The sequence below is a fragment of the Sturnira hondurensis genome, unplaced genomic scaffold (genome assembly GCF_014824575.4).
Source record: "Sturnira hondurensis isolate 20B ecotype Veracruz unplaced genomic scaffold, ASM1482457v3 Scaffold0008860, whole genome shotgun sequence".
In the NCBI taxonomy this organism is placed as follows: Eukaryota; Metazoa; Chordata; class Mammalia; order Chiroptera; family Phyllostomidae; genus Sturnira; species Sturnira hondurensis.
In genome coordinates this window covers 614,860-642,776 of record NW_028081491.1, presented here as the reverse complement: position 1 = coordinate 642,776, position 27,917 = coordinate 614,860, and the positions used below count along the sequence as shown (strand labels likewise).

At 41.5% G+C, this 27,917-nt stretch overlaps 1 protein-coding gene and 1 pseudogene across 1 annotated transcript in view; one reads left to right on the top strand and one right to left on the bottom strand.

Moving 5' to 3' along the window:
• Nucleotides 1–27,917, top strand: part of HABP4 (hyaluronan binding protein 4) — a 43,313-nt gene that overhangs the window by 13,386 nt on the left and 2,010 nt on the right. Inside the window, exons 3-7 of the mRNA XM_037056192.1 lie at nucleotides 2,881–3,042; nucleotides 3,252–3,320; nucleotides 8,536–8,619; nucleotides 23,009–23,180; nucleotides 26,809–26,994. Coding sequence (XP_036912087.1) covers nucleotides 2,881–3,042; nucleotides 3,252–3,320; nucleotides 8,536–8,619; nucleotides 23,009–23,180; nucleotides 26,809–26,994 — 673 coding nt within the window. The remainder of the gene's footprint in view (nucleotides 1–2,880; nucleotides 3,043–3,251; nucleotides 3,321–8,535; nucleotides 8,620–23,008; nucleotides 23,181–26,808; nucleotides 26,995–27,917) is intronic.
• Nucleotides 3,966–4,710, bottom strand: LOC118993674 (60S ribosomal protein L27a-like; annotated as a pseudogene).

Sequence of the window (27,917 nt, the reverse complement as noted above, 5' to 3'; positions counted from 1 at the left end):
CCTACCCAGTGCTTCGTTCCCTCTGCCTGTAAGACATACTCATGTCTACTTGTCAGGATTGTTGTAAGAGAGTGGGTGACATGTAAAGTGGGATGTAGAGACTTCAATAGAGAGTCAAGATTTTACAACAATAAACTCTTAAAATTTGGTTTGGGGGTTATTTTCTAAGTTTTTTTGTACATTTGGAATAGCAACGATTAATGAGCCCCCTTTAAAAAAAGTTTTGGTAAGGGGAAGTGGGAGACAAAAGCCAACTTGCAAAGTTAGTTTAGAATGGGATTTCTTACAGAGACTGGCATGAAGTTAGTGATCCATGCGCCTCTAGTTCTTTATCTTTTCGAGTAAGGAGAATTAGGAGTTTTACATCTTTTTACCCATGATGGTATAGTAGCTTTTTTTTTTAAGTCCTCACCTGAGAACATCTTTTCATTGCTTTTAGAGAGAGAGGAATGGGGTGAGGGAGAGAGAGAAACATGGAATAACAGAGAAACACTGATTGGCTGCCCCGTGTAGGCTTCCATGACTAGGATCAAACCTGCAAGCTTTTTTTTAAAACTATTTTATTCATTTTGCTATTATAGTTTTCCCAATTTTTTCCCCTTTACCCCCATTTTGCCCTTCTCCCCCCAGCCCTCCAGCATTCCCCCCTCTTAGTTCATGTCCATGGGTTGTACATGTAAGTTCTTTGAGTTCTCTGTTTCCTATACCATTTTTGACCTCTCCCCATCTATTTAATTCCTACCAATTATGCTTTTTCTTCCCTGTACCTTTTCCTCCCTATTCCTCCCTTCCCGCTCCCCATCGGAATTCCTCCATGTGATGTTCATTCTCTGATTATGTTCCTATTCTAGCTGTTTGCTTAGTTTTTGTTTTCATTGTTTTTCTTTTCCTTTTTTTTGAGGTTCATTCGTTGATAGTTGTGAGTTTGTTGTTGTTTTACTGTACATAGTTTTGATCTTCTTGTTCTTAGATTAGTCCCTTTAACATTTCATATAATAAGGGCTAGGTGATGGTGAACTCCTTGAACTTGACCTTATCTGCCCTTCCATTCTAAATGATAGCTTTGCTGGATGAAGTAATCTTGGATGTTGGTCCTTGCCTTTCATGACTTGGAATACTTCTTTCCAGCCCCTTCTTGCCTGTAAGGTTTCTTTTGAGAAATCAGCTGATAGCGTAACAGGAACTCCTTTATAGATAACTGACTTCTTTTCTCTTGCTGATGTTAAGATTCTCTCTGTCTTTAACCTTGGGTAACTTAATGATGATGTACCTTGTTGCATTCCTCTTTGGGTCCAACTTCTTTGGGACTCTGGGCTTCCTGGACTTCCTGGAAGTCTATTTCCTTTACTGGATTGGGGAAGATTTCATTATTTGTTCAAATAAGTTTTAAGTTTCTTGCTGCTGTTGCTCTCCTTCTGGTCCCCCTATAAATTGGATAGTTGAATTTCTAAAGTGAGGCAGAGAGAGGTGTGACAGGCCCTGGGTCCAGTGGGTGTGGCAGGGGGAAGGTGGGGGTTGGAGAAAGGGCCCAGTTCTTGGCTTGGGCACTCTTGTGTTGTGAGTTGGGGACCGCAGGGGGAGCATGGTGAGTCACTGTGGGTCACATACCTGTAGGGCTGGGCATGTAAAGAGGGGTATGTCCAGTAAGTATCTGGTTTTGTGACCTGGAATCAGAGACACCCCAAGGGAGAGACATGGGGTCGCGTGAATGAGGGTCAGGTAGCATTAGCACAGGGGTGAGGACAAGGTGTGTGGCGCTGGTATCCAGAAGAACCAGGGAGGCAGCTGTGTGCAGAGCACCCAGATATGGTCGGTGGAAAAGGCAAGGTGCAGAAGTTTCTCTCCTGTGACTCTGGATCTGCCTGCCCCTGAGAAGTGCCAGTAAGCAGCTGAGGAGCACGGGAAATACTTTGGCATTTTGTACTGTATATGGCTATGATATATTACAAAAATAATTGTTCAGGGACAGATGGGGAAAGAGAAGCCAGAAAGGTCAGAGGAAAATTAGTGCTGGCCATGTCACCTGGTGAATAGGTGTCAAATAACTTAAAGACAAAATTTACGATTGGACTTAACAACCAAGAGGTTTTTAAATTTTTAAGAGGTTGTTAAATTTTTAAAACCAAGAGGTTGTTAAATAAGAATTTTTAAAATTCTTATGTGTTTGAAAGAGAGAGAGAGAGAGAAACATTGATTTGTTGTTCCACTTATGTATTCATTGGTGATTTCTTATATGTGTCCTGACTGGGGATTGAACCTGCAACCTTGGCATACCAGGACAATGCTCTAACCAATTGAGCTACCAGGCCAGGGCTTTGTCCTTGGAAGTTTATGTGGAGCAATGAGGGTGGAAGTCAGGTTGTCCTAGGATAATATATTCAGCTACAAATGTCACTGATTGGTTATGTATTTGGGAGGAGACATAATTTGAAGTTTAACTATTTTTCTTAGTATACATAACATTCCAAATTTAACTTAAATATTTAGTATTAGAACTGGAATGAACCTTAGAGTTAGTTTATCGAACCTCTCATTTTGTAAATGAAGAAACCAGATCCAGAGAGAGAAAGGGGTGTCCCTCTAGAGATTAGTGTAAGACCTGCCCAGGGCCTACTTCTTACTGGCTCCCCCACTTAGTAGCTTTGGACAAATTACCTATTTCCCTGTGCCTTGGTTTCCTCATTGCCTCATGGGCAATAGTTACATATTATAGATCTGTTGCCAGAGGTAGTATGTATTCAGTAAAAGTTAACTATTAATTATTCAAGCCACCATTCTTTCCAGTATACTACAGCCATAATGTCTTGATAGAATTTTCTTTATTAACAAAAGTCTTAGCTCTTTAACTCACCACTTTCCATTTTACCCATGTTTTCCTAGACCCGTTGACCGCTTTGATCGAGAAAGACCACTAAGAGGACGTGGAGGCCCGAGAGGGGGCCTGCGGAGCAGAGGCAGAGGTGGTCCCGGAAACAGACCTTTTGACCGTTTTGAGCAGAGAGGGAAACGGGAATTTGAGAGATATGGTGGGAATGATAAAATGTAAGTTTCTTCGTAAATGCTATTTTCACTTTAAGATCTTAGTCATCATAATATGAATCTGCTATATGTTAATATTTAATTGACTTTATATTAGTATACTGTCATTCAGAAAGAGCTGATCCTGGGATAACTTTTAGATCAGCTTCTCTGAGTTGGAGATGGACTAGAGGCCAGCTTCCAGTTTAAGGGAATATCCTTTCTTTCTCTAGAGCAATCAGAACCGAAGACAACATGGGTGGATGTGGAGTTCGCACCTGGGGATCAGGTAAAGATACCAGGTATGGTGCAAATGTGTGCATTCTGTGAACCTACAGCTAAGTGGAAGTCTTGATCTTAATTGGCCTTTCATGGAAATTATGTCCTCTGTTGTGCTTGCAGTGCCTTTATACTGTGTTCCTTTAAGTAGAGATTGATTTTAGGCTTTTGTTTAACTTTAAATAATGGGTTTGCTATGTTGTAATTAGATTTGAAAACTGTTTTTAAAATTCTTTTATTTTGTCTTATTTTAGCCAAACAAACTTGTGTGTTTGCTCATGCACCAAACAAATGACATTACATTTACAAAAGCCTCAAAATGTGTTTTTTTAATTCCTGGATATTCTATATTTCATTTTTCTGTGACTTTCCAAAGTTCTTATATACATTGCATCTTCATTTCCTGAAATCATTTGCAGATTGAAGCTCAGTGACAAGTTTTGCCTGAGGTTCAAATTTGACATTTCTCTGAGGCCTCGTGGTGTCTCAGGTCTGTTCCAGTTTTGCTCCTTAAAGGAGGTACGTGGTTCTGCTGTGTCTGTCATTTCACTGCTGCAGGGATGATGCCTTCCTGGTGTCTGCAATGGGATAGGCAGGAAGTACTTCAAGGCAGCGTAGGGTGACAAATGAGTCACCCTAGGACATGTTGCAGGGCAGGCTTTCTACAAATTTGAACTCGTGAGAGGATCCAGACTTCCAGTTTTCTTCTTTTGAATATAAGCTTTTTATATAAATTTATTTTTCTTAAATTGTTATTTTTAAAGACAAATTGTACACAATAATATCAAGTATAACATCAGATTTACTACCATTGCACATTGTTGTCCTTGAAAGGAAAAAAAAACTTGTTAAATGTTATTGATCTGGGCTTCCATAGGGTTTTTTTTTCACTTATGAGAATTTAATGAACTCCTGCCTTTGTGGCTTCAAGCTACCAGGACACAGGCCCCACCAAGACTCCTTATCTTGTCCTCAGCTCTCCTGCTGAGGAATTTGGCCTTCACGGTGACAGGCTGCTTTGGGAGCTGCGGTGCCCCAGGACTTTGCACTAGGCTGATCCCATCACAGCAGTGATGGGAGCAGTTCCAGTCTTGTTTTCAGCAGCATTTACCTGTGTCTACTTACTGACCAAGGTCCACAGTTCATCAAGGTTGACAGTGGGGCAGAAGCTCTGGTTCCTCTTTAAGTGGTCATGCCTCGTACCACCTTCCCAAAGTAACCTGGGTGGTGTTTGTCGGAGTTGACCCTGTGATGATGGAAGGCACCAGCATTACCTTGGCCTCTCGGTTGCTTCCTGTGCTTGATGATGTGGCTGCGGCTGTGGCGCACATGGCCCCAGAGTTTCCAGGTTTTCCTCAGTCTGGATGGTGTGTGGGTGGCTGAGATGCCTCCATAGGATCTTTTTTTTTTCCCCCCAGAGCATTTTTAAAAAGATTTTATTTATTTTTAGATAGCTGAGAAGGGAGGGAGAAAGAGAAGGAGAGAAACATCAGTGTGTGGTTGTGTCTTGCTCTCCCCCTACTGGGGACCTGGCCTGCAACCCAGGCATGTGCCCTGACTGGGAATCAAACCGGCAACCCTTTGGTTCACAGGCCAGCACTCAATCCACTGAGCCACGCCAGCCAGGGTAATAGGCTCTGGACTCTAAATCTTTTTATTTTGTTTTATTTTACTGTGATTATAGATAGATTATATATTTTTAAAAAGCAATACAGACAACTCTTGGATTATCTGATTTGCTACTTTAATGCTACCACTCCATTTCAGTTTGTGTTTGAACTTAAAATTATTTTTGGCTCCAAGTGATAACTTACCCTAAGGTGTCAGCCTTGGCCTTGTAGCATGAAGAGGTGACCACATGTGCTCCTGGCAGAGTGGCATGTCTGATGTGAAGATGAAAGATGCCCTGTGGCACTCATTTTGGATTGATTTGTTAGTTATAAAGTCAGAGCTCTTAGGTGGTAATAATCTAGAATCAAAAGATTTTCCTTAGTGTAAGACTTTAATTGCTTATTTAATAAATTGAAATTTTGATTTGCCATCATGAATACCATGTAGTACAGTTGAATTATGTGCAACTTTTGATTAATAGACAAGAGCAGAGGTGAGCCCAACACAGGAAGTGATGTGTCTGTTCACAGCTGGCACGGCCGGATGCTGCACAGTCCAGTGTAGGTGTGAGGGCTTCACTGTAGTTCACAGTTCCTGTTTGGAGATATTAGCAGCCTAATTAGATTTGTGGACAAGCTGCTTTTAAAATGGTGTGGGCTGAGCCTTTTCCAGTGTTACGGTTTTCAGAACAGTTTGATTGTGAGAAACAATCAAAATCTCTTTTCCTGTGCTGAAAACAGAATTTGTTCCACCAACAGTAGTTTAACAAGTATAATGTCAGATATTACGTGCTTGTTACCAATTGAAATAGACACCCGTGAGTGCGGTTTTCAATAATGCTGCCTTCCACCTTCTGTTGCGAAGAGCAAGACAGTTTATGTAGTTATCAAGTAACATTTGGCTAAAATCTGTTCACTGTCATAGATTTGGTTAAATGTGAAGTTTGATTGAATGAACTAGAAAACAAAGCCTTGAGGTGTTCAGCATCGTTTTGTGGAACATGCTTGTGTAAACAGGCATGTGCTGTGTTAGAAAAACTGAAGTCAAAATACAGACCCGGGAGCTCTGGAGTGGTAGCTCAGGCAGCTGGAGCATCATCCAGATGTGCCACGGCTGCAGGTGTGACCCCTGGTCGGGACAATGACAAGGAGCAACCGACGAATGCATCGATAAGTGGAACAATGAACTGATGTTGTACACCCATGCTCTTTCGCTCTCTCAACAAAATAAATGAAAAATTAAAAACAAGGTAGACTAAGCTGTGGAGCTAGATCATCTAATCCAACATGGATGATTACTTTAAACAAAATAACAAAATCTGCCAGAATAAATTGTACCTAATTTTGAAACATGATTGTTTTGTAGTTTTGGTCATATGGTTCTATAAGAGCTATAAATACAATGTTAGTTTTGGTTTATTCATAAAATAATAATTAAAAAATAATTTAGGTCAATACAGGAGAGACCTGTGATTTTTTTCTTTGAAATCAGTTGCTCAAGTTTTAGAAATACAGAATTTTACAGAGTGTTTTTGTTTTGTATTCTGCTTCTCTTTTCCTTCCCCATGTCTTTGTAGCCACTGAATGAATTTTAATTGTTGAAAGCTATGAACTGTCGGTATACCTGTGTTTTTTATCCCCTTGGTTTATTATGTGGTCAAGGGAGTAAAGAAAAAATTGGAGTAATCTAATGCTGAGGCTGCTGCTGGACTTTGGGGCTCCCGGATGCTAAAAATTCCCATGACCCCATAGGGTCAGGCAGGTGTGCAGAGGCAGCCTTTGTGATGGGATTTGTGCTAGGCAGAGCAACAAGGATGTCCTTCCAAACACTAGTGTTTGGAACTGGTAGGGTAGGCTCATTCACTAGAGTGTCATCCAAACACATCAGGGTTGCGGGTTCAGTCCCTAGTCAGGCCACATAGAAGAATCAGTGGGGCCCTGGATGGGGGCTCATTTGGTGGGCAGTGTTGTCTTGTGCACCAGGAGGTTTTGGGTTTGATCCCCAGTTAGGTCACATACCTAGATTGCATGTCTGGTCCCCAGTTAGGGTGCGTATGGGAGGCAGCCAATCAATGTTCCTCTCTCAGAATTTTCTCTCACATTGATATTTTTCTCTGCCCTGCCTCCCCTTGCTCCCGCTCTCTCAAATCACTAAACATATCCTTGGGTGAGGATTTTTAAAAAAATCAACCAATGAGTACATAAATAAATGGAGTAACAAATAGATGTTCCTCTCTGTCTCTCCCTTTCCTCTCTCTCAAAAAATCAATAAATGAAAATAAACACAAGTGCATTTGATTTAGGACCCTTTATAAAAGTAAAATATCATTAAAATTTTATGTTGAGAAACTGAGTTGTTTTACTAAAAGTTGATTATAATAGCTTTGATTTGAGAATTTAAAAATAATTTAAGAAGTCTATTCTGTTATTCTGTTACAGTTCAATTTATATTTACTTTTGAAAAAGTAGCTTATTTTATGAAGCTGGGTTATGTATGTAGTATAAAATATTTCTAACATGTGTAATATCCATTATATTGACATTCTATATCCATTATATACTCAAGTCATATACAAAGTCGATATAATTATTGACGAATTTTAGCATTTTCCTGAAAACGAAATTTCTTATGCTGGGGCTTTTTAAAAATATTTTATTTATTCGCTTTTAGAGAGAGGGGAAGGGAGGGAAAAAGAGAGGGAGAGAAACATCTATCCATTGCCTCTCGCGTGCCACCACCAGGAGACCTGGCCCACAGCTCAGGTGTGTGCCGCACCAGTCAGGGTAGGACATTTTGGTTTTTAAGTAATGATCAAATGGGGTTAATGTTACCATAAAAAGGAAGATTAAAACCATATTTTTAAAAGTTCTCATTGTTTTACATTGTATTATAATTTTTGAATATGTAGATTGTGTGTTTAGATGTGATGGTATATAAATCGATGTTTCAAGCCTTATATTTCTAGTATAGTTGTTATCTGGTTGTTTGTAATTCTACACACTTATTTTTGTGGAGTGTTTTTACTTTTTTACCATTTTTTAGAAGTCTGACAGAAGCCCTGGCTGGTGTGGCTCAGTGGGTTAAGCACCAGCCTGCAGACAGAAAGGCTGCTGCTGGTCCGATCCCCCAGCAGAGGGCGCACGCCTGCATTGCCAGCCGGGTCGCCAGTAGGGGGTGTGCGAGACACAGTCACTCAGTGTTTCTCTCGCTCTTATTCTCCCTGCTTTCCCCTCTCTAAAAATAAATAAATAAAAATTTCTAAAGAGTAAAAAAAAAGGTCTAATAGCGCATATTCTTACCTATTGTAAGTCATTTTATGGTCCCTGTTAATACTGGGAATTTCTTAAGTTTATAAGAGTTTTGAATAATTCTTCTGATTCTATTTAATCTGGTTTTAACTTTAGGCCATTCATAGAAACTTTTGTTTCTCAAAGTACATTCCTTTCACATTTGTGGAAATAATTGATGTGTATTAGCGGATAAGAGCATTTTCTCTTTTTCATTTTGATGTGGATTGCCTGTATGTGTATATATAGGAAAGAGAACATTGAAATATTTTTTCTATTTGGAATATCAACATTGATATGAATAAGTTTGTATGACTAGAATGGTCTCGCTGCTTTTCAGTGATGTGGAGCCACCTGTGCCTGTGGAGGAGCCCCCCATGGTGGAGGAACCCCCAGACCCCCTGGAGGAAGGGTCTCCAGCCAAGTAGGTATTTCATTCCTTTTTCCCATTGGGTTATTGGTCTTTTTCTTACCGATTTCTATGAGCTCTTCACAGAGCAGAAAGCTTATTTAGCCTTTCATCATATCACAGAGGGTTTATCTACTTAATGTATTAATGAATAATTGAACTAATTAGCCCTGGCTGGTGTGGCTCAGTGAATTGAGCCGTGGCCTGTGAACCGAAAGGTCACCAGTTCAGTTCCCAGTCAGGGCACATGCCTGGGTTGTGGGCAGGCCCTCAGTGGGGGGCGTGTGAGAGGCAGCCACACATTGATGTTTAAAGAAAGAAAACAAAATAAATAATTGAACTGATTAATATTCAAATAATCTAATGAATGGTTAGTAATGATAATTAATGGCTTAAATTCAAGCCTTCTGCCCTGTGCCCATGCCTCTTTTCCATCAGCAGTGTGTACTGTGTCTGGTCTCTCTCTTGTCCTGACCCCTTCTCTTGTACCTTTATTCTCTACTTCCTCTTTCCTTTGTGGGGCTAAGGTCTCTGGTCCATCTCTAGCATTCTTGCCAATTCTTTATACTCCTTTGCCCCTTGGATTTTTTGTTGTACCTTGCTAGCAGAATCTGCCGCCCGGGTAACTGCTAGCTGTCTGCCTTCCTTCTGCCTGCACCCACAGGCCGAGCACTACACGTCGCAGTGGGGCTGACAGGAACCCCTGTAAACTCTTGATCACCAGCACTCTGAAATGAGCCCTCAACACTGCCCAGCAGTCTCCATTGCTGGGGTATACTCTTTCTCTCCCCCACTACCATGACTGGTTTAATCCTGCCTGTCTCCTCAAATCTCTGTCACTGACATTTGCCTGAACCTGCTCTTTCATTTTCTAGATACATCTTTGCCCCTACATAACAGGGAAATTAGGAGCCACCAGATGGCTCCTACTCCCCTCACCTTCCCACTCCCAAAGGTGCGACCTTGCCTGTACCTGCATGGCTTCTAGCCTCCTTGCCCCACGGTGAAAGGGAGGCGCCATCTCTCCTCCCACCTCTTCAGGCTTTGGAGCCTGTTCGTTGCTAACTTCACAGAAATCTCACAGTGTCATGTATCTTCTCCCTTTATAGTTGTACTCACATCTTTCCTCCCAACCCTGGTCTTCCAATCAACATTTAAAAAATTAACATTGTAAACATGCTCAATTTCTCCTGTTTTCTCCTTTTGCCCCACATTCTCAGTCAGCTAAACTTTTTCAGGTGTGTGTTCTTTCTTCCTTGTCTGCCTTCTTTCTTACTCTTCACTCTAGGTCTGGCTCTGCTTTCATTGCTGTTCTGAAACAATCACCACCTGTCTCCAGGCCTAATGTATGTTTTAGTCTGTGCTGCCCTTGACCTCTCAGAACATCAGACTTTATTAATCTTATTAAGCACACCCTACCATTGGTTTCTGTGATTCCGGAGTTCTCTGGCTTTCCTTCTGCCTCTCAGCTCCTTTGCAGACTTATCCTTATCTCTCTGGCCTTTTAAAATACTGAGTTCTTAAGGGCTCTGCCTTAGACCTTCTTTCCTTTGTGTAGTGTCTCCTTATAGGAACTCACAGACCATGTAGTTTGAATTGTCATTTATATACTGACTCTAGAATACATGGCTCGGGCTCCAAACTTTAGCATGGACTCTAGGCCTATGTATCCACCCTCCTACTGGACACCTCCCCTTGAGCATCCTCAGTGCTCCTCCTGCACAGCATGTCCACAGCTGAGGTCCACATACCTCCGGTTCTCATCAGGTTTTGCGTCTTGGGGGACAGCATTGCAATCCAGCCAGTTGCACAGAACAGAGCCTAGGGGTCATCCTTGAGACCGCCTCCTTTTTGATGCCCTTCGTCCCCAAAATCCAGTGTGTCACTCTGCCCTGATGATTGGTATGTTTTTCTAATATCCGTTACCTTCAGTCACCATCATAGTCTCAGTTATTGCCATCTGACCTGTCACTATAGGTCCTAATGGGGCTCCCTGCATGCTCACCTTCTACCAGCCTGTTGCCACACTGAAGTAGCTTTCACACTGGCAATCTGATTGTCATGCCCTCACACCTGGTAAGACCCCCGTGGCTTCATGTCCCTTTTCTGTTCCTTGTCCTGACCTTCATGGTCCTGTGTGGTCTGGCCGCTGCAGAGTTACTGTGTGTTCTCTGGGATCACCAGATGGCCCTTATTTTATGTTCCCTTCCCCTCACTTGCCATAGGGCTTTTACAAGTACTGTTTCCTTTTTTGTCTTGTAGCTCTCTTCCAAATCCCCTTCCACCCTTCACCTATTTAACTTTTACTTGTCCTTCAGCTTCCAAGGGGCAGGGTGTCTATTGGTTTAAGAATATGGACTCCAGCCTTGGCTGGTGTGTCTCAGTGGTTTGAGTGCTGGCCTACGGACAAACCAAAGGGTGGCCAGTTCAATTCCCAGTCTAGGGCACATGCTGGGTTGCAGGCCACGTCCCCAGTAGACAACGAAGAGACAACTAATTGATGTTTCTCTCCCTCTCTCCCTCCCTTCCCCTTTCTAAAACTAAATAAATAAAACCTTTAAGAAATGAAGACTATGGACTCTAAGCCCAGTATGCTGGGTTCAGATTCTAGCTCTGCCACTTACTGGCTTGAGCAAGTTATTTAATCTCTCCGTTTCTCAGTTTCCTTCATCTGTAAAATGGAAGTAATAATAGGATCTACATCAGAGGGTTGTTACAAGGGTTGGTTGGGGGAATCCATATATGTGTTATGTAGAGTAGGACCTGGCATGTCATTGATGCCATATAAAAATATCTGCTATTTTTATTGTTACTTACTGCAAGAAGAAATTGTTACAATGAGGATTTTGAAAGTTATTAAGTTATCATTCAAAACAACTAAGAAATAAATTTAAAGATGTAGATTATCAGTTACAATGAACCTTGGCTGGGGTGGCTCAGTGGATTGAGTGCCGACCTGTGAACCAAAGGGTCACCAGTTCAATTCCCAGTCAGGGCAACCCAATTCCCCTGGTCTGGGTTGCTGGCCAGGTCCCCAGTAGGGAGTGCACAAGAGGCAGCCACGCATCAATGTTTCTCCCTTCCTTCCCTTCTGTATAAAAATAATGAAGTAAAATCTTTAAAAAAACAGAGCCCTGGCCAGTGTGGCTCAGTGGGTTGGCCTGCAAACCAGAGGGTCACCGGTTCAATTTCTGGTCAGAGCACAAACCTGGATTGTGGGCCAGGTTCCCAGTAGTGGGTGCGCTGGAGGCAACCCCACATTGATGTTTCCCTCCCCTTCTTCCTTCCTTCCCCTCTCCCTAAAAATTTAAAAAATCAAGTCTTTAAAAAAATAAAAAAACACTTACAATGAACAGCTGGCCAGCAAACCTAGTAGAATTGCAGGGCTGCACAGACCATGCTGAGTTCTTGTTTCTGCGTTGTCATGTGTTAAAACTGTTACTGAAATCTCTTAATTGCACAGTTACAAGATTTTGGTAATTTCAAAATTAGGCTTGTATGTGAGAAATACACTAAAAATGGTGATGCTCTCTAATCTGGGCTTTGCCCAAATATTAATCTAACACTCAAGCTTTTGACATTTAGCTAGTGTATATTCAGTGCACCTTTTGGCTTAGAACTTCTTGAAGGGTGCATTTAATATATCAGTCTTATAATTTTGGGTTTTATACCTAGGGTCCTGATCCATTGTTTTTAAAAAAGTAATAAGTATTTATTTGATCCCTTTTGAGTTGATTTTTAAATAAGTTTTGAGGTATTGATAGAAGTTCCTCCTTTTTGCATACACAGTCGTTGTAGCACACTGAGCACCATTACTGAAAATCGGTTGCCCATGTATATGAGGGTATATTTCTGTACTTTCTGTTTTGTTGGTCTGACTGTATTATACTGGTATCACACTATCTTGATTACCCTAAGTCACTTTTTTTTCCTTAAGCCACTTTTAATCTGAGTTTTCTCTTTTTTTCCCTTCTTATAACTTATTTGTTCGAGAAACTAGGTCATATGTCCAAAGAGTTTCCGAGAGTCAGAATTTTATTGACAGCATCCCTGTGGGCAGCGGTGTACCAGCGGATACTCAACATTTGGTTCTCTGGAATGAAAAGCCCACATCTGTTGCATTTGCTGGTTTCTGTAGTGTAAACACTCTTACCATGGCTGGTTTACCAACATGACATCCCTGAATGCAGAGTCAGGGAGAGATGTGCAGTACATAGCATTATGTAGTATTTCCGCTATACACATACAGTAGGCATAGATAACCCTAAGAGCACAAATAAAGGTAAAATGTGCTGAAGTAATTAGGGAATAGTGATTTGTGGGTGTTATTTAAATTTTTAGATATAGTTAATTATAAGTTTATGTAATTTAATTTTTAACAATGACTATGTTTAATAGCTGGTTCACGGAATTTCTGAAAATCTATGCTACAAGCCAGTTCCAGCACAGCATTTCATGTAGAGTAGATGAATGTTTTTCTCTGTCTCTCATATTTTGTGTATTTCCTGAAAATTAATAATTGAGAGATAAAAGTTTGATCAAATTCAGGTTCAGTTTTTTAAAAATATATTTTATTGATTATACCATTACAGTTGTTCTATTCCCCCACTTCATTCCCCTCCACCCACACCCTCCCTCCCCCACCATTCTCCTCCCTTAGTTTATAACCACGTGTCTCAAGTTCTTTGGATTCTATATTTCCCCCACTATTCTCGCCCTCCCCCCTATCTATTTTCTACCTACCATCTGTGCTATTTTCGGTGCCTTCTCCCCCCTTCTCCCCCTCCCACCCCCTGTTTCTAACCCTCCATGTGTTCTTCATTTCTATGGTTCCACTCCTGATCTAGCTGTCCTCTTGGTTTGCTTTTGTTTTAGGTGTGGTTGTTAATAACTGTGTGTTTGCTGTCCTTTCACTGTTCATATTTTTCATCTTCTTTTTCTTATATAAGTCCCTTTAGCATTTCATATAATAAGGGCTTGGTGATGATGAACTCCTTGAACTTGACCTTATCTGAGAAGCACTTTATCTGTCCTTCCATTCTAAATGAAAGTTTTGCTGGATAAAGCAATCTTGGCTGTAGGTCTTTGGATTTCATGACTTGGAATACTTCTTTCCAGCCCCTTCTTGCCTGTAAGGTCTCTTTTGAGAAATCCGCTGACAGTCTGATGGGTACTCCTTTGTAGGTGACTGTCCCCTTATCCCTTGCTGCTTCTAGGATTCTCTCCTTCATTTTAGTCTTGGCTAATGTAATTATGATGTGCCTTGGTGTGTTCCTTCTTGGGTCCAACTTCTTTGGGACTCTCTGAGCTTCCTGGATTTCCTGGAAGTCTATTTCCTTTGCCAGACTGGGGAAGTTCTCCTTTATTATTTGTTCAAATAAGTTTTCCACTCGTGGCTGTTTCTTTCCCCCTTCTGGTACCCCTATAATCCGGATGTTGGAACGTTTAAAGATGTCCTGGAGGTTCCTAAGCCTCTCCTCATTTTTTTGAATTCTCATTTCTTCATTCCTTTCTGGTGGGATGTTTTGTTCTTCCTTCTGGTCCATTCCATTGATTTGAGTCCCAGTTTCCTTTCCATCACTATTGGTTTCCTGTGCATCTCCCTTCATTTCAATTAGTTTAGCCTTCATATATTCCTCTAATTTGTGACTATAATCTACCAGTTCTGTGAGCATCCTGATAAACAGTGTCTTGAATTGTGCTTCTGAGAGGCTGGCAATTTCTTGGTCGCTTAGAGTTATTGGCTCTGGGACTTTGAGTTCTTCTTGCACCATCTTTTGGGCTGTTCGTGCCTGTTCCATAGCAGGATCGGAGCCCTAAAGTGTTCACTAGAATAGGGCAACTAAGTCGCTGGGTTGTGACGCTGTATGTGGGGGCGGGGTCAAAGAGGGACTATGGCGTCCTGTCTGCCGCCTGCCGCCATGGCCCTCACTGGTGCGTCAGTTGCTGCCCTCACCGGGCCCACGCGTTTCGTTCCACTGCACTTGAGTGTGCCACCGCCGTCAGCCCTCGCCCCCTGGGACCTGCGTGGTCCGTCTCATTGTGTGTGAATGTGCGACCTCGGTCAGTCTGCCCCTCACCCCAACTGGTTCCGAGCTGCCTGCGCGTCTGGGTCGGGGGCCCTGTCCTGCCCGGCCCTGCTCGCTGCTGGCTCCGCCCCTCTTACTGTCCCCGTTGAACAGTTAGATGTAGTCGGACTTCCGTATAATTCAATTTTCTGTCCTTTGGTTGTGTCTTTGTTTCTCCAAACCTTTGTTGTATTCAAACTTGGTTGTGGGAGAAGGCACAGTGTTTCCACCTATGCCTCCATCTTGGCGGAAGTCCAGGTTCAGTTTTTTTGGCAAGGTTGTTTCATAGGTTGTAGAAGGTCACTGATTATCATTACATTTATCCATTGAGGCTGCAAATTGGTCATCTAATTTCTGTCATTCTTTTTTTTTAAGATTTTATTTATTTATTTTTAGAGAGATGGGGAAGGGAGGGAGGGAGAGAGGGAGAGAAACATTAATGTGAGAGAAATGTCATTGGTTGCCTCTTGCATGCACCCTGACCAGGGACTGAACATGCAACTCAGGCATTTGCACTAACAGGGAGTCAAACCTGTGACTTTTTGCTTTGCGGGACAATGCCCAACCCACACTCATCAGGGTGAAATTTTTTTGTGTTTGTTTCTTTTTCCATGCTGAAAGTTCCAGTTGTCAGTAACATTATGGTATTACTCATTTGTAACACAAACTGCGGTCACAAGTAGTATTATGGACACCACCTCCAATAATACTATTGCTACACAGTTATAGAGATAGCTATAGAGAGGAATGAGTAAATTCCTATTTTAAAGGCACTTTTAACCATTTCTTCTGCCCTGACTGGTGTGGTTCAGTTGGTTGGGTGTCGTCCTGTAGAATGAAGGGTTGCTGGTTGGATGTCTGGTCAGAACATTTGCCTTGCGTTTGCCCTGTCCTGGGTTGGGACACATGGGGCAGGTAGCTGATTGATGTTTCTTTCACACATCAGTGCTTCTCTCCTCTCTTTCTCCTTCCCCTCTCTCTAAAAATAAATAGATAAAATGTTTTTAAAAAGTTTCTTCTGTTGGGTACATCACCAACTTCATAAACAATTTCATTAATTTTCCTTTTTAAACCAGTGATCCTTTACTCTGCAGGAGAGCGCCTAACCAACTGAGCCACACTTGTCAGGGCTTAATTTTTTCTTTTTCTTTTTTTATTTTAGAGATTGAATTTTAGTTTAAGTTTGTTTTATAACTACATAAAATATTTACCTGTTTTCAAAAGCGCAGTCTAATACAGCTTCTATCTCTGGTCTTTCCCTGGTTTATACTATAATTTAAAAAAATTGTATGTGTATATATTTGTATTGCTTTCCTGGTGAATACTAACATATATTGCATTTCACCTTGCTTCTTCGTCAATACATCCAGGTGGTGCACCATAGCAATATACAGAGAGGTATTTCTCATTATATTTTATTTTATTTCATTTATTTATTTAGGGAACTTATTAAACTTATTTTCTTTTTTTTATTGTGCAGTTACAGTTGTTTCCATTCCCCCCCCATTACTCTCCCATGCCCTACCTTCCCCCACCTCCCACATTCAGTCCTGCCCATGCCTGGTTATCTTTGTCCTTGGGTCCTTTATACACATTCCTTGGTGACTGTTCCCCTTCTTTCCCTGTTATCTCACTGTCCCCTCTGCTTACTGCCAGTTTGTTCTTTATTTCCATGTCTCTGGTTCCATTTTGCTTCTTTGTTTTATTGATTAGGTTTAACTTGTAAGTGAGATCATATGGTATTTGTCCCTCACTGCCTAGCTTATTTCACTTAGTGTAATGTTCTCCAGTTCCATCCATGCTGTCACAAAGTGTAGGAGTTCCTTCTTTCTTTCTGCTGTGTAGTATTCTATTGTGTAAATGTACCATAGTTGTTTTTTTTTTTTAAGATTTTATTTATTTATCTTTAGAGGGGAAGGGAAGGAGAGAAGGAGAGAAATGTATGGTTGCCTCTCATGAATACCCTGCTGGGAACTGGTCTGCAACCCAGGCACGTGTCCTGACTGGGAATCGAACCGCAATCGTGTGGTTTGCAGGCCTGCGCTCAATCCAGTGAGCTACACCAGCCAGGGCTGTACCATAGTTTTTTTGATCCACTCATTTACTGATGGGCCTAGGCTGTTTTAGCTCTCGGCTGTTGTAAATTGCACTGCTATAAACATTGGGGTGCCTAGGTTCTTTTGAATTGGTGTTTCAGGATTCTTAGGGTATAATCCCAGAAGTGGAATTGTCTGGTCAAAGGCAATTCCATTTTTAGTTTTTTGAGGAAATTCCATACTGTTTTCCACAGTGGCTGCACCAGTCTGCAATTCCACCAACAGTGCACTAGGGTTCCCTTTTTTCCACAACCTCACTAACACTTGTAGTTTATTGATTTGTTTATTATGGCCATTCTGACCCATGTAAAGTGGTATCTCACTGTGGTTTTAATTTGCATCTCTCTGATGGCTAATGATGCTGAGCATCTTTTCGTATGTCTCTGGCCCTTCTGTATGTCCTCCTTGGAAGTGTTCAGGTCCTTCGCCCATTAAAAAAACTTTTTTTATTATTTATTTTCAGAGAGAGGGGAAGGGAAGGAGAAAGAGAGGGAGAGAAACATCAGTATGTGGTTGCCTTTCATGTACCTCCCACTGGGGATCTGGCCCACAGTTCAGGCATATGCCCTGACCGGGAATTGAACCAGTTACCCTTTGGTTTTGCAGGCTGGCACTCAGTCCACTGAGCCACACCAGCCAGGGCCCTTTGCCCATTTTTTAATTGTGTTGTTTGTCTTTGTAGTGTGGAGTCATGTGAGTTCTTTATATATTTTGGAGCTCAAACCCTTGTATTTAAGTCTTTTATCCATCTCAGCTTTAGTTTTGTGTATGGTGCAAGTTTTGGTTGTTAAGTTTCATTTTTTTGCATGTAGCTGTCCAGTTCTCCCAACACCGTATGTTGAAGAGGCTATTTTTACTCTGTTTTATGCTCCTGTCCCATTTGTTGAATATTAATTGACCACAGAGACATGGGGTTATTCTGGGCTCATTACACTTATGTATGTATGTATGTATGTATGTATGTATTTTTTTATTTACTTATTTTAGGAGATTACTTTTATTTTTATTTATTTTTTTGAAAATTTTATTTATCTTTAGAGGGGAAGGGTTAGGGAGAGAAATATCAATGTATGGTTGCCTCTCGTGAGTCCCCTGCTGGGAACTGGCCTGCAACCCAAGCATGTGCCCTAACTGGGAATCAAACCTCGATTGTGTGGTTCACAGGCCTGTGCTCAATCAACTGAGCTACACCAGCCAGGGCTTATTTTTATTTTTGATACTTTTTTCCTTTTTAAAAATTTTTACTTACTTATTTTAAAATATATTTTATTGGTTATGCTATTACAGTTGTCTCATTCCCCCCCTTTATTCCCCTCTGCCCTGCACACCCTCTCCCACCTGCATTCCCCGCCTGTAGTTCATGTCCGTGGGTCATACAGATGAGTTCTTTGACTTCTACATTCCCTAAACTATTCTTAACCTCTCTCTATTTTCTACCTACCATTTATGCTACTTATTCTCTGTACCTTTTCCCCCTCTCTTCCCCATAACACCATAAAAATCTTCCCCACTCACTCCCCCACTGATAACCCTCCATGTGATCTCCATTTCTGTGATTCTGTTCCTGTTCTAGTTGTTTGCTTAGTTTTGTTGTGTTTTTTTTTTGGTTTGGTTGTTAATAGCTGTGAGTTTGTTGCCATTTTACTATTCATATTTTTTATCTTCTTTTTCATAGATAAGTCTCTTTTACATTTCATATAATAAGGTCTGAGTGAAGATGAACTTCTTGAACTTGACATTATCTGGGAAGCACTTCATCTGCTCTTCCATTCTAAATGAAAGCTTTGCTGCATAGAGTAATCTTGAATGCAGGTCCTTGCCTTTCATCACTTTGAATACTTCTTTCCAACCCCCTTCTTGCCTGCAAAGTTTTCTTTTTTGAGAAATCAGCTGATAGTCTAATGGGAACTTCTTGGTAGGTAACTGTCTCCTTTTCTCTTTCTGCTTTTAAGATTCTCTCCTTATTTTTAATCTTGGCTAATGTAATTATGATGTGCCTTGGTGTGTTCCTCCTTGGGTCCAACTTCTTTGGGACTCTGAGCTTCCTGGACTTCCTGAAAGTCTATTTCCTTTGCCAGTTAGTGATGTTCTCCTTCATTATTTGTTTAAATAAGTTTTCAATTTCTTGATTTTTCTCTTCTCCTTCTGGAACCCCTGTGGTTTGGACGTTGGAATGTTTAAAGATTTCCTGGAGGTTCCTAAGCCTCTCCTCATTTTTTTGAATTCTTGTTTCTTCATTCTGTTCTGGTTGAATGTTTCTTCCTTCCTTCTGCTCCAAACCATTGATTTGAGTACTGGTTTCCTTCCTGTCACTGTTGGTTCCCTGTAGATATTTCTTTATTTCTTTATAATGCAGTCTTCATTGCTGCCTGGGCCTTTTTTATGGTGTTGAAGTATAACTTCAACTCCAGTGAGTTCTTGGAGTATCCTCATTACCAGTAGTTTGAACTGTGCATCTGATAAGTTGACTATCTCTTCATCACTTAGTTGTATTTTTTCTGGAGCTTTGATCTGTTCTTTTATTTGGGTCATTTTTTTTGTTTGTTTCAGCATGCCTGCTATGTAGTAAGGGACGGAGCCTTAGGTATTCACCAGGTCAGGGCAACCCTGGTTGCTTCATTGTGACACTGTATGTGGGGCAGGGGTCCAAGAGAGAACAATGGCACTTGCTCCGCTCTATGCCAGTTTTTAGTCACTTCCCCCACTACCCACAAGCAAATAGGGCCCTTCTGGTGCTGATTCCTAGGTGGTTGGGTTTGTGTACATCCTGGGACCCTGTGGGTCTCTCCAACAAACTCTCCTGTGAGGCTGGGAGTTTTTCCCCCCTTCAACCCCTACAGGTGTTTTGTATCATGTGTTTGAGGCTTTATTTCCCTACACTGGAACCCTGGGTTGCTTGGTCTGTCTTGCTCCACAGTTGTGCCTCCTGGTTTATCTGCACGTGAATGTGGGACTGCCTAGTCTGCAAGCCACTGCTGGGCCTGCCAGCTGCTGCCTTGCCGAGAGTCCTCTCCGCCCTCCTGTCTATCTCCCCGCCTCCTACTGGTCTGGGTGAATGTTTCTTTTTTAACTCCTTAGTTGTCGGATTTCCATACAGTTCAATTTTCTGGCAGTTCTGGTTGTTTTTGTTTTTTAAATTTGGTGGTGTTCTTTGGTTGTGTGAGGAGGCACAGTGTGTCTACCTATGCCTCCATCTTGGCTGCAATTTGTGGGCTCATTACATTTTAAACTGCTTAATGTTCTGTTTATTATCTAATTTTTTCCACCAAATTTTCTCAGGATGAGTTTGGGTTCTTCCCAGCATTTTAATATTACAAGTTTTAATGTCTTTTCATATTTTTTGCAATATTAGTTTGGGATATATTTTAATATCAGTATTTTCCAACCTTATTATTCATAATTTCAAACACAGCAAAGGTTAAAGTATTTTACAATAAACACCTATACCCATCAGCTAAACTGATACAAACAAAAGTTATTATGAAATGTAAAAAGAGTAAGTCTACACTAATTGTTTTTGATAAATGCATATACTTGGGAGACCCAAACTCTTATCCAGATAGAGAATGTAACACATCATTCCAGGGAGTTCCTTCATGCTTCTTCAGAGATATCCTCTGCTTGGATGGTTTAGTGCCAGCTTGGTATTTAAAATCACGTTACAAATGTGTCTTTCTGCTTCCTCTGTGATTAGGTTTCTCTTCTGATTTTGCTTATATTTTTCATATTATTAACCTGTAATCTAGAACTTTGAATTACATTTGCTCTTTAACTCTGATGGTATGATAGATTTGATTCCCTTTCTGCTCACACCCTTAATGATTTTTTTCCATTAAACCTTATTGAGCCCTGGCTGGTGTAGCTCAGTGGATTGAGTGCTGGCCTGTGAAGCAAAGGGTCACTGGTTCGATTCCCAGTCAGGGCACATGCCTGGGTTGCAGGCCAGGTTCCCCAGTAGGGGATACATGAGAAGCAACCACACGTTGATGTTTCTCTCCCACTTTCTCCTTCCCTTCCCCTCTCTCTAAAAATAAATAAATAAAATATAAAACAAAACAAAACAAAACCTTATTGATATGTAATTCCTATACTATATACTTCATCAACTTAATCCGTACAGTTCAGTGGTACTTGGTACCAGTTTTTTAATATTGTGGTCAGGTATATGTAACATGAAATTGGTATTTTAACCACTTTCAAGTATACAGTTTAGTGGTATTAATTACATTCACATTGTTTGTAGCCATCCCCACCATCTTTTCAGAACTTTTCACTGTTGTAAATAGGAATCTGTGCCCATGAGATAGTAACTCTCATTCCCCCTGCCCCTCAGTCTCTGATCACCCGCTTCTCCTTTGTCTCTGTGACTCTGCCTGTTTAGATGCTGCTTAGCAGTGGAATATATAGTATTTGTTCTTTTGTGTCTCACATCACTCAGCATAATGTCTGGTTTATCCATATCATAAGATATATTAATATTTCATCTCTTTCTTTTTTGTATATTATTTCTTTTGGTGGTAAAATAGGTGTAAAATGAAATTTATAATTTTGATCATTTTAAGTGTACAATTAAGGGACATGTAGTACATTTCACAATGTTATGCCACCATCGCCATGACCTAGTTCTAAAGCATTTTTTCTACTCCATTCCCATAAGCACTCAGTTCCTGTCTACCCTCCCCCAGCCCCTGGCTAACACTACTCTGCTTTCTGTGTCTGTGAAGTTGCCTTTTCTGGATATTTCATATAAATGAATCGTATGTAAACTTTTTTACCTGACTTACCTTACATAACAGTGTTTTCAAGATCTATTCCTGTTGTAACATGTGTTACTTTTTCATTTCTTCTTATAGCCAAATACTCTTTATTATAGAGGTATACCATATGTTGTTCATTCATTTGTCAGCTGATGGACATTTAGACTGTTTCTATTTGGTTATTATAGATGAAGCTGCTATAAACAGTGTTATTGAAATTTTGTGTGATTCTTAAACAAGAATCACGTGGAAGTACGTTTTTGCTTCTCTCGGGTGTACGCTCAGGAGTGGCATTGCCAAGTCAGATGGCAGTTCTGTGTGTACATTTTTGAGGAACTGTCAGACTGTTTTCCAGCGTGGCCACACCATTTCATGTTCGCACCAGCAAAGCGTGAGGTTCCAGTTTCTCCACATGCTCATCAATTTGTTAAATGTCTTTTGGGGTTTAAACATCCCAGTGAGTTTGCAGTAGTGTAAGTTGTTGTGGGTTTGGTTTCCCCAATGGCTAATGATGTGGAGCATCTTATTGGCTATTTATAGACCTATTTTTGGAAACATATCTGTTCAGAACCTTACCTATTTTTTGTTGGGTCTTTTCTGTTTATCAATTTGTAAGAGTCCTTTCCATATTCTTAGATGTAAGTGCATTATCAGATATATATTATCAAATATTTTCTACCATTTTGTGGGTTGGTTGCCTTTTTACTTTCTTGATGGTATCCTTTGTAGCGTAGAGGTTTCCAGTCTTGGTGATGTTCAGTTTGCTTGCTTTTTCTTTTGTTGCATGTGCTTATGGTGTCATATATAAGAAACCATTGCCTAATCCAAAGTTGCGATAGTTTACCCCTTTGTTTTCTCAGGTTTTTTAAATTCTAGTTCTTGTGTTTATGGTGTGAGGTAAGGGTCCAACTTCATTCTTTTGCTTGTGAATCTCTTGTTTTCCCAGCACCTTTCTTGAAGAGACTGTTCTCTTTCTGTCTTCGGTATCCTGGTCCAAAAAATCAGTTGATCATAAATGTGAGGGTTTATTTCTGGACTTCATTAACTTACATGTTTATCTTGTTTTCTTTTAAAAACTTACAAATTTAAAGTGGATATTTCTGAAACTAGACATTTGTGGCCCATTATTTTATAATCTGTTCATGGTTTCCTCCTTTATTTTTTTTATCTCAATAGTGTCTCCCATTTTCTTCTACAGTTATTTCATTATGCATAATGCCACCTGGGAAGGGGGTGCCTGGCAGTCAAGTGCAATGTTCGTGTAACATTCTGTTTAAAGACTGCTTTGAACACAAACAGGAAGTATCTTAAGTTGGCAATGATGGCATAAAATAAGGAATTTTATGGCTCAAAGATTTTCTTATTTAGATTTGAGGTGCAGTGCTGTGAAAGTATGTTCAACAAATGGTTATGACTTTTTCTTTGATAAAGTAGACATTTCAGACCCATCCAAAATTAATCTTTGTGATTATATACTTTCTAGAGTTCCTGAGTTGGAGGTAGAAGAAGAAACTCAAGTTCAAGAGATGACCCTAGATGAGTGGAAAACTCTTCAAGAACAGACCAGACCAAAGCCTGAATTTAACATCCGGAAACCTGAGTCCTCTGTCCCTTCCAAAGCAGTGGTGATCCACAAGTCCAGATATAGAGATGATGTAAGCACGATGTTTTGTATGTGGAGGTAATCTTCACTGTTACCTTACTGGAAAGGACATGGGCCTTTCCACTTCTGTTTTGAAAACGTATCGTTAGTAGTGGGCATTCTAGTTGCTACCTAAGAGTAACTGAGATGATGTGTGCCTAGTTTACGGAATCTTTATTGTGAAATAATTGAATCTTGACCTGTTGACAGTTAAAGCGGTAGTAGGACAGTGGATTCTCCTCTGGACTCAGAACTGTGCTGAGACTGGGCAAATACTTTAGGTTCATTACGCTTCATTTTTGTCTTAAAAGAGATATACAGAATGTTTCATGAATGATGCCATTTCAAAGGGTGACTGACTATTCTGCATTCCATGATCTGATTACCCTCACCTCCAATCCTTGGAGCATTTCGCTGGGAGGAGTTGACCATTTTAAACTGGTCGGGGTGCTTTGCACTGTGAGGCCTTTCTTGTGTTCCTGCAGCAGCTTTGCTCCCTTTGCAAAACAGCTGACACTCAGACGAGGCGGCTGGATGGGCCTAGACAGGCCCGGCAGCCTATTGTCCAGCCAGGGTTGCTCCCAATGTCTCTCTCCTGTGAGGGCCTTACTGCTCATGGTTTATGTTCAGCTCTTTAGCAGAGGCTTCAGCTTTGAAAATATTTGTCAGCACATATTGATAAGTATGGTCAGCGAGTCATTTAATTGTATTCTGTTTAAGTTTTTGAAGTTATTTTAATTTTAAAATTTATAATTGGCACCATTCAGCCACAGCTGTTTATCTTGATACCAATGTCCGTGTCAGTGGTGGTGATGAGCAGACTCCTCCTCTGCTGGATGCTGTTCACTTATTTTCTGTTGGAAACTCAGGAGTGTTGCACCAGGTAGATTTGCCTGTGTTCCCATTTACACATAGGTTAGCTGTGTTCTTTGTATGAATACTTTCATTAAAGGGTTATTTATTATTTTTCAAAAATATTTTTTTTATTTATCTATCTTTAAAAGGGAACGGAAGGAGAAAGGGAGAGAAACATCAATGCATGGTTGCCTCTCCTGTGTCCCCTGCTGGGAACTGGCCTGCAACCCAGGCCTGTGCCCTGACTGGGAATCGAACCACTATTCTCTGCTTCAAAGGCCCACGCTCAATCCACTGAGCTACAGCGGCCAGGGTAGAGGGTTATTTATGATACACATTCGCCTCCCATCCTCCTGTTGGGTCCGTGCAAGCTCTCAGAGGCCTTACGAGTAAGTTTTGAGCTGTCCCACTACCAGTGACTTTTTGTACACATACAAGTCTCTGGGGGGATTTTTTTTTACAAGTACATCAGTTAGCTGGGTTAGTTCTTGTCTTCTTCACTTTCTTTGTTCTTTTTTGTTCTGGGGAATTGTGAATAAAACCTGGCCTAAAACAAATGTGCAGCTGACATCTCAGGTAAAAATAGAAGCTGTTCTTCCTTAATCCACACCAGACGCACCCTCCCTGGCCCCAGAGAGAGGGCCCCAGGAATATTTGAAGCAGCTGGGTTGGCTGAGTCATCGAGCTTGGTCTCTGAGAAACACACACACAATTTGGGTCCTTGTTAATATTACAGCATTGGAGATTTTAGCTGGGAATTGTTCTTAAAGCAGCATAAGCCAAAAATCTCGGTGTGACCAGTTGACTTTGTTCTGGGCACCCTAAGAGACAAAAACACCTGAATAATGAGTCTTACTTCTTGGAGCCCTGTTGTTTGCAAAGTTCAGACCAACACTAGCCTACAGATAGAGCCAGGCCCTCCAGGCACTTGGCCTCTGACTGTAGCTCACTCAGCATCCGTTGCACATTGTCCCTTCTTACTGGGGAGGCGCTGCCTGGTCCCTGTGGTTTTCTAAACCAGGAGGCATTGGTTTATTATTTTGCAGCCTACTATTTTTTTGGTGTGTATCTTTTTACCAGAATGCCAGTTCTCCTGAATCGTTCTTTTCTTCACCTTTTTTTTTTTAGCTACAAGAGGCCATCTATTTAAGGTCTCTGCTTTATGTTAATCTGGGATGTTCAAGGGACATAAATGTCAAACTTGAAACCTATAATAAGCATATAGTCAAAAGGGGTTGATGTGCTCAGGGAAATGTGATTGTTTTTTAAAAACATGTATTGATAGACTGATTTTAGAGAGAGGAAGGGAGAGAAAGAGAAACATTGATTTGTTGTCCCACTTATTTATGCATTCATTAGTTGCTTCTTGTATGTGCCCTGACTGGAATCGAACCTACAACTTTGGCATATAGGGATGATGCTCTAACCAACTGAACTACCAGATGAGGGCAGGGAAATTTGATTTTATTTCCTTGACAAGTTGTAGGAACATTTAACCTATAGCACTATGGGGTTTCTCATCCAAGATCATTGACCTATTTCCCTAGGTTTATATTTTACTTAATGGTGAGGGTTTTTTTTAAAGATTTTATGTATTTATCTTTAGAGGGGAAAGGAAGGAGAGAGGGAGAGAAATATCAATGTATGGTTGCCTCTCGTGAGTCCCCTGCTGGGAACTGGCCTGCAACCCAGGCAGGTGCCCTGACTGGGAATCGAACCGCGATCCTTTGGTTCACAGGCCCTCGCTCAGTCCACTAAGCTACACCAGCCAGGGCTTAATGGTGAGGTTTTTTTCAATCCATTACTAAGAGTTGAAACCAAATCAGAATTGGAGATTTATTTAATATAGTTTTATTTTAAGAAGAGATAGACGTTATTTGACCTCTTACAAGAAAATGTACTTTCTCAAAGTATTGTATAAAGCAGTTCTTAAAAAGCAGTTGGCATTCTTTCTTTAGCGTTGGTGGCAGTCCTCAGACACCCACACTCTGTTGTGTTACTATTTTCATAGAGTTCAAGTAAGAATTGTTCATTGCAGATCTTGCCGTTTTTAACATATGATGTTTGTACGGTCAGCACCTACACTGAAAGGAGTTTCTCCAGCAAGTTCTCTTCAAGGAAGGAGAATATTTCCTTATTTATCAAAGTGACGTCTGTGAACAAATAAAACAAAAGGCAGATATTAAAATGTTTTAATCTGCCCTGGCTGGTGTAGCTCAGTGAATTGAGTGCGAGCTGGGAACCAAAGGGTCGCCAGTTTGATTCCCGGTCGGAGCACATGCCTGGGTTGCAGGCCAGGTCCCTGGTGGGGGCCACGTGAGAGGCAACCACCTATTGATGTTTCTCTAACTCTCTCCTTCCCTTTCCTTCTCTCTAAAAATATATAAATAAAATCTTTTAAAAATGTTTAAATCTTAATCAAAATAACATTTGGATATAAAACATTTATCTCAGTTGTTGTTAGTCATGTCAAATTTTATATCTTAACCTGTTAAACTGGTAGAAATTTGGTCTCAGTGGAAGTAATAGTAAGTTCAAAGATGTTTGGACTGTGAATACAAGAATGTGTGGCTGTGAAATGTGACCGCCACCCCTCTCTGCGCTGGATCCAGAGCCGCCCTGTCACCTCCCTCTGCAGCCCTGCAGCCCGTGGCACATCAGGGAGGGCCGCTTCTGGCCGTGAGGCTGTCCTGGCTTCCCTGTGGCCCGTCGCTGGGACCCTGAGCCCAGTGTCTGTTCATGGAGATAGCTGTGTGCATGTGCTTGATGCTGTAACTGTGTTTCAGATGGTAAAAAATGACTGTGAGGATGACACCCACATTTTCCGGAAACCAGCCAATGACATCACATCCCAGCTGGAGATTAATTTTGGCAACCTCCCTCGTCCTGGGCGTGGAGCCAGAGGTGGCACACGGGGCGGCCGGGGAAGGATCAGGAGGGCAGAGAACTATGGACCCAGAGCAGAAGTGGTGGTAGGTATTTGTATTTTAAATCCTGGGTGGTTTTCTGAAGAACCCGAGAGGACGAGGATGTCCTGGGCCTGCCTAGTCTGATTTCGGAGGGCCATCCAGTTCTGTTGCGTGCTCTTCCTGTCTAGTGTGGGTCTGAGGTGGTAGTGTTCGGAACGGGGATGTCAACATCATGGGCATCCGTTGAGTACAGCCCAGCCCTGGCCCCCAGGGTCTCCAGGAGGCCCACTGTCAGCCCTGAAGGTTCCCCACAAACCAGAGAAAAACTCGTCTGCCTCAGGCAAGATCCCCAGGCCTCACTGAATCAGTTTGTGTGACAGTTGCCTACTCATGATGGCCTGATTGTGTGCCCTGTACCCTATGGCACAGACAGAATGCTTGACGGCTCAGCCCATTCTTCCACACTCCTCAGCCAAGTCTGCTCTGCCTCTAGGTCACAGACTAGTTGCTCCTTACCTCACAGGACCTTGCCTGCTCACCCGAACAGCTCCGGCAACCATGCCTACTCAGAGAAGGCTTCTTTGATTGCATTTCCTAGCAGACCAGCTCAGAGTCCTTGAGCAGGGGATTTTGTTTCTTCTCTTTGAAGCATCATCTCCATTTGTGATTGTGTTCTCACTGGTTGGATTATCGATTGTGTCAGTGGACAGCAGCAACCGCTGCTTTTCTCCGTTTCCGTGTTCATCATTGGTTTCCCCAGACCTACCTAGCACAGTGCACGTGTAGTAGCTGCTTTGTAAACATTTTATGAGCAAACATATAAATACCTATTCAGTGGGAGTCAGGGAGACGGCCCTGTGGCCAGTGTGGCCCTGGAGTCCTTACGACAATGAGCAGGGGCCGCCCCTTGCCTATGGCTGGTCTGGGAGATGTTTTTGCTGCCCGATTCCCTGGCTTCTGGAAGCAGCCCCAGGGAGGAGTGCCTA